Here is a 6,235-nt window from a genome sequence, read left to right on the forward strand (position 1 = left end):
TACAACCGCCGGGCTCGGCAAGTTCTTGCTGGGGCTCAGGATACGGGAGTGTGCGCGATTATCCACCACGAGCGAGAAGTGGCGCCCGTAGAGGAATAGGTAAAATCGACTCCGTACGACATCCCCCCCCCCCCCCCCCCATTCGAACTGCGCGGACTTCCTCTCTGTCGCTGTCAGAATCCGAGCCGCGTACATGGCGGACCTCTCCGCTCCGTCCAGCGTCACGTGCATCAGGGCCCCCCCCCCCACGCCGATCCTACTGGCGTCTGTTATCAGCTTCAGTGGCAGGACCAGGTCAAACCGCTGGAGCATCATCGGGCTCGTCAGCGTGTCCTTTACCTTTTCACCGCTGCTGAGCACTGCCGCGTCCACGTCCCCAGGACGCATTTCTTCATCAGCTCGTTCAGTGGCGCCAGCACCGTGGACAGACCGGGCAGCGGACGTCCCAAGTACGTGATCGAGCCGAGCAGTAACCCCAGCTGGATCACAGCTTGCGGTTCCAGTGCCTTCAGCACTGCTGCTGTTCCGCTGTCCGTCGGCTGGCGCCATTAGCTGTCACTTTCCAGCCCAGGAAATCGACCTCAGGCACCATCAGCTTGCACTTCTTCGAGACCTGTTGCAAACTGTTGTCGCATGTTCCTGTTCGTCTTCGCCGAAAGCCAGCAGGTCGTCCAGGTAGCATCTGCAGTCTGCATCCCTCCCGCCCTTTCAGTGATCAGTCCCTGGCCTTCTGGAACAGGGCTCCGGAACTGGCGATCCCGAACACCAGCCTCTTCATCATGTACTCGCCGCGGTGCGAGCTCACCGCCGTCTTGACCTGTGAGCTCTCATCTCGCTCCATCTGTTCATAGGCGTGTTGCAAGTCCATTCTGCAGAACAGCTTGCCGCGGACCCCGGCAAACACGTCCTCTGGGGACGACAGCGGATGGTTCTTAGTGATCAGCTGCTGGTTGTCTGTCAACTTGTAGCTCGTGCTGAGTCTTCCGTCCTCTGATAACTTCGGCGCCGGTACCAGCGACGCACCCCATCTGGAACTCTCTTCCGACGGGTCGCTCTTTTTCGCAATCCCTTCACTGACACACCGCTCCAGTTTTGATTCCACCTGCGGTAGCAGCGCGTACGGGACCGGGCGTGGTGGTAGCCTCCGCGGCGTCACCCCCCCCCCCCCCTTCCCCCCCCCCCCCAACGACAGGTGTGCCGCAGCGCCATCGTCCCAGTCCTTCAGAGAACACCTCCGAGTGCGCTGCCACCACAAGCGCCAGAGTCCACTGACCATTCCGCTTGGCGGATCCGGAAGGTCGAATATTGGTCGAGTCGGATTTCCCGCAGACAACAATGTTTTAGAGGAGGGCGGCGTCCGGGCCGGTCGCCCACCTCTGCGCCGAGATATTTCCGCAAGCCACGTGTTTATCCTCGACGGTCGCCTCAGCCCGGAGCGGAGCCACTTGTCCAGTGAATGACCGGAGCTTCAGCTGCGACGTCCTCAGGTGCAACCCGGGGAGGCTGCCAGTTGAGACGATCGGCGCCGGTGACGCGGTATCTACCATCATCTCCGCCGTCCTGCCGTTGACCGTCGCCATGACCAGCGACAGCCGGTCTCGCTGGCCAAGCAGTAGCGGCGACATCTTCATCACCTTATCTTCTTCAACCGAGGCCACCTGGCCGTGCAGCGGGCCGTCCCTCTTCATGTGGTCCGTGTCGTCACACTCGAAACAACGCCTGGGCCTGGGTGGCGCGTTCCAGCTGCCTAACTCCTGCGTGTTTCTTTCGTCTTGCCTGATGTTTTTTTTTTTTTAGCTGGGAAGTCCGGCTTTTTGTGGTGAGGGGGTATAAAACAGTGCTACTTTATTTAAGATACGATACTTTGGCTTGAATTTTGCGTCGCACCACATTTTGCTCAATAAAACTGCATGGCATGACAACACCAGTTCATCTCGACTAATATTGGTATGGTATTGAGTCTAAAGACAAGCTGCTTAAATCAACCACAAAAAGGTATATTGTAGGAACAATGGTGTAGATCAGTTTGTGGTAGTGTAGAACATGCATGTGCAATTAATGGGACCACCATGTGCAGACCAATGGTGTAGATCAGTTTGTGGGAGTGTAGAGCATGCGTGTGAAATTAATGGGACCACCATGTGCAGACCAATGGTGTAGATCAGTTTGTGGGAGTGTAGAACATGCGTGTGCAGTTAATGGGACCACCATGTGCAGACCAATGGTGTAGATCAGTTTGTGGGAGTGTAGAACATGCGTGTGCAATTAATGGGACCACCATGTGCAGACCAATGGTGTAGATCAGTTTGTGGGAGTGTAGAACATGCATGTGCAATTAATGGGACCACCATGTGCAGACTGATTATTAAAATGCTGTTGTGGCCCGGCGGCGGGCGAAAATATTCGTTTCATAGATGTATGTTGCATTATGGAAGCAAATTTAACTCTATTTGGCTAGTTTTTCATAAACATTGCAAAGCAATAAAAGAACAGTGTTTGGTAGACACTTTTCTTGACCATGAAAACAATGTCCCCGCGGCGAATGTGGCGGGGACATTTGCATGACGGTTCTATGACTGATACATATCTGGTTGGTATTCAACTAGGCTGCGCAAAATAGGCTGCACAAGTTCTTCAAATAGGCGGCGTGATAGGAAAGGTATCTGTCGTGATTGCTCAGCCTTTTTTTATCTAGTACTCGGTACGCGTCATAATATATTTCAGGCTTAGCCGACTGTGTTCTGCACAGCTTTAGCGTCATGCCGTAGATCGTGTGCCAGGATTTTGGTGCTCAGCTGACCTGTCATCTTAACGTCTTTTATTGAGTGTCTACACAGATTAGGGCATTCGCACGCCTTTGTTTTGTTTTACTTACGGCATTCCCTATCTTTTTTCCATATATCCTTTCTTTCCTTCGCTCACCCGTGATCATGAGCGCAGCATGAAACATCGAGTTGCCTCGATAAAGCCGGTGGTTCCTTGATAACCCCACACAACTAATGCCTCCTACTTCCATACCACATGCCTCTTATACCTCCTATACCTCCCAATACCTTCTAGCATACCATCCTAATACCTCCCATCATATACCTCCTAATGATATATTGTTGAACTAGGACGTGGTTTATCAAAGGTGCAATATTGTTAGAGTTAGGTCACCCATCTCATATTCCCGGAGCTCAGTGCATTTCTTGTTTAATTCGAGCATATTCTCATTCTCTTATTCAATGAAAAATATCGGTGTTCGTGCGTTTCCATAACTATGGTTGAAATGGTGGACTCAAGGTGAAAGAAGTATTTTATCAGCGTTGTTCAGATCAACTGTGACAACTAAATCAAGTATGTGTTGTGACTAAGCCTGGCACGAGGCGATGACACAAAGTGCGGCTCACGACAATGACACAAAGTGCGGCTCAGAACCATGAAGAAATGTAAACATTGCCAACAAAAGGTACTCTTTTCAACCGACCAACTAGTGTGTTATGTGAGGCGTAATCCCTCACACGCGCACTCTTTTGGAAATGTTCTGCATGGATAAGCCATGTAACTTGGGATGCGCTGCGAAACATTCTGTTTGTCTTTTTCCCACGAAAGTAACGAACATCTCAACGTGTTTGCCAGGAAGCCCTTTTCCGCTCCACGGGTATGCGGCTAGCCCTGCTATTTGCGAAACTGAATGAGGCCAAATCCGTGGTGTTCCAAGCTTCAGGCATGGCTTTGCAGGCAGCCTTGACATAAAGCATATAGCTCGCCTGACAACCGCATTGCGTTACCAAAATCATATATGCAGAAAACATGCCTAAAACTGTAACGTCCGTCAACAGAACTTCGCCACACATCGGGATCCAGCGCCACACATCGGGATCCAGCACCATCTGTGCAAACACCAGCCGGGGCAAAACCCACGCTCTTCACCCGCCCACACCCCGCCAGATCCGTCACCCCCGCGCAGGTGCGGCCCCGCCCGCGCCCCGCTCGCGCTGACACATCGCGCCCGCCCGCTAAATCAGGCCGCGGGCGGTATTCCTGGCGCTGGAGATCGCGTCGGGTGCGCGGCGGGCTGCTCGGCGCCCGAGGCAACATCAACAGACGGGTGCCGAAGGCGGCGCTGAGTCAGCGTCGAACCTTCTCGTCGGTCCGTCGGAGCCGACGCTCAAATAGCGGCGCCGCGCCGCCAGCCGCCACTCAGCCGCCGCCGGTTCCAGCCGCAGGTGTCCGACGCTCGGCAAGCGCCCAGACCCCAGGTGAGTCCATCCGACGCTGTGTGCCCAACGTACTCACCCGGCTGTGTGCAGGGCCCAACTCCTGGACGCCGCCTGCGGTTTCGAACGCTGGCATCTGTCCTCTGTGCTGGATTTCTGTGCTGGAAAGTCAGCATCGCGATGTGCTATTACGACTGAGTGGAGTTTTTTAAACTTGAACTTATTTCATCGTTGCTGTTTGTCCTTGTTATTACCAAAATCAAGGACTGTGGCCCAGTAAGCGTTTCCACCAGATGTGCCTTGTGTCAGGTTAATCATGTTACGAATAAATGGACTAAGGTTTTCATAACAAACAGCTCCTCCTGATTGAAATTGATGCCATAACTTGTATTAGGCCGCAGCGTTAGGTATTGATAACATAACATGTATTAGGCCGGTGTATAAGACAGACACTCCAGGTATAAGCAGCCCTCTCTACGCAGAGCCGCCATGTCGGTGCCAATGTACTTCGACGATCCGTTCTTCGACGACGCGCTGCGCGACTTCGGCCGCCACCGCACGCCGCGCGTGTTCGACCAGCACTTCGGCATGGGCGTGCGCCGGCCCCACGTTGACGTGGAGGACTACCTGCCGCTGCGCTCCAGCCGTCGCTACGTCCTAGGCAGGCCGGTGGTGCTCCACAGGTGAGCGACCGGCCGCTGCAGAGGGGGAGGGGAAGGGGGAGGGGGCGCCGACGTCAGGGACGCTCCGGCGGGGTGACCGCGGTCACTGGTCACTAGCCGCGCGTCATGGCTGCGAGAGCGGCGATCACTACTGGGTTTAGGGTTGCTGCTGCTGCTGATGGTAACGTGCTGGTGATAGCGATTACGCTTAGACGAATGCGCTGCCGGACGGCGAGGTGTTCGTTGTCATTGAAATTTAGGGAGGTGGCCGACATCGTCGGTAAGATTTCTGTCGACCAGGCCCATTTGACTGAGTGACTGCCTTGTAGGCAAAGCTGCAGGGGCTGCTGTGTGGGTGAGGTCACTTCGGCGTTACACTTATCTTACTACCAAGTATGCATCACCACTTCTAGTTAGCCCGTTCCAAGACGACTTAACACGTTCCTGGCCTCCCCAGGCAAAACTCAGGCACCTCGGAGATCGTCAACCACAAGGACCGGGTGGAGATGAAGCTGGACGTACAGCACTTTACACCAGACGAGCTCAAGGTCAAGATCTCGGACGGCAAGGTGGTGGTCGAGGCCAAGCACGAGGAGAAGGCGGACGAGCACGGCTGCGTGTCGCGCCAGTTTACGCGCAAGTACGAGCTGCCCGAGGATGCCGATGAGGACGCCGTGGTGTCCCACCTCAGCAAGGAAGGTGTCCTCACCATCACGGCGCCGCGCAAGGTTCCCGAGCAGCCGAGCAAGCCGGAGAAGTCGGTGCCGCTCAAGGTGGACAAGGAGGAGAAGAAGGCGGAGAAGAAGTGAGAGGTGTGGTGTCCCGGACCTGGTGGAAGGACCCTGAGGGCGGTAAAGCGATTTGGGTTGTCACTCAGCGACCGAACTTGATATTCTACGGCGGAAGATCGTGGTTCACATCGCAGTCTGGCATCACTCTGCACCGGTGCCAGTGCACAAGCCGTCAGATCAAAGCAGTGATATACCGCCTGTGACACATACTTGGCACTTGCAGCCGATCGTAAATATTGATAAGCTGTGTGGAGGGCAGGAATCGGCTGAGAAAATGTTTGTAACAAGCGAAAAATGTGTTGCTTTCGTTAAGGCAGACGGAAAAATAAACAACGGAGAACCAATGCAACGTAACTTTGTATCACACTTGTTCGATCACAAAGGATATTGGTCGACAGGGCAGGTGGAGCAAACGTCTAGTAGTTCTTCTGTAAAAACAAGCGATTTTATCTGTTCGGTCTAATTTCGTCTAAGACGAAAGTAAAAGCGTTAGCAACAAATTCAGGCTAAGGTCATTGCTAAATGCATACGTTTAGCGACAAAAAGTTTGTATGAACTATTAAGGAAAGGCGATGCAATC

General features: G+C 53.8%; 1 protein-coding gene across 1 annotated transcript; it reads left to right on the forward strand.

Moving 5' to 3' along the window:
• Positions 1 to 4,859: 4,859 nt before the first annotated feature.
• On the forward strand, positions 4,860 to 6,009 carry LOC119093491 (alpha-crystallin B chain-like; the record flags this gene model as incomplete). Its single annotated transcript, XM_037216450.1, has 2 exons — positions 4,860 to 4,885; positions 5,322 to 6,009. Coding segments are annotated over 2 exons (378 nt in total), but the record flags the coding sequence as incomplete, so codon positions are not given.
• Positions 6,010 to 6,235: the final 226 nt, after the last annotated feature.

Source organism: Pollicipes pollicipes, unplaced genomic scaffold (genome assembly GCF_011947565.3).
Source record: "Pollicipes pollicipes isolate AB1234 unplaced genomic scaffold, Ppol_2.1 Scaffold_4002;HRSCAF=4701_pilon_pilon_pilon, whole genome shotgun sequence".
In the NCBI taxonomy this organism is placed as follows: domain Eukaryota; kingdom Metazoa; phylum Arthropoda; class Thecostraca; order Pollicipedomorpha; family Pollicipedidae; genus Pollicipes; species Pollicipes pollicipes.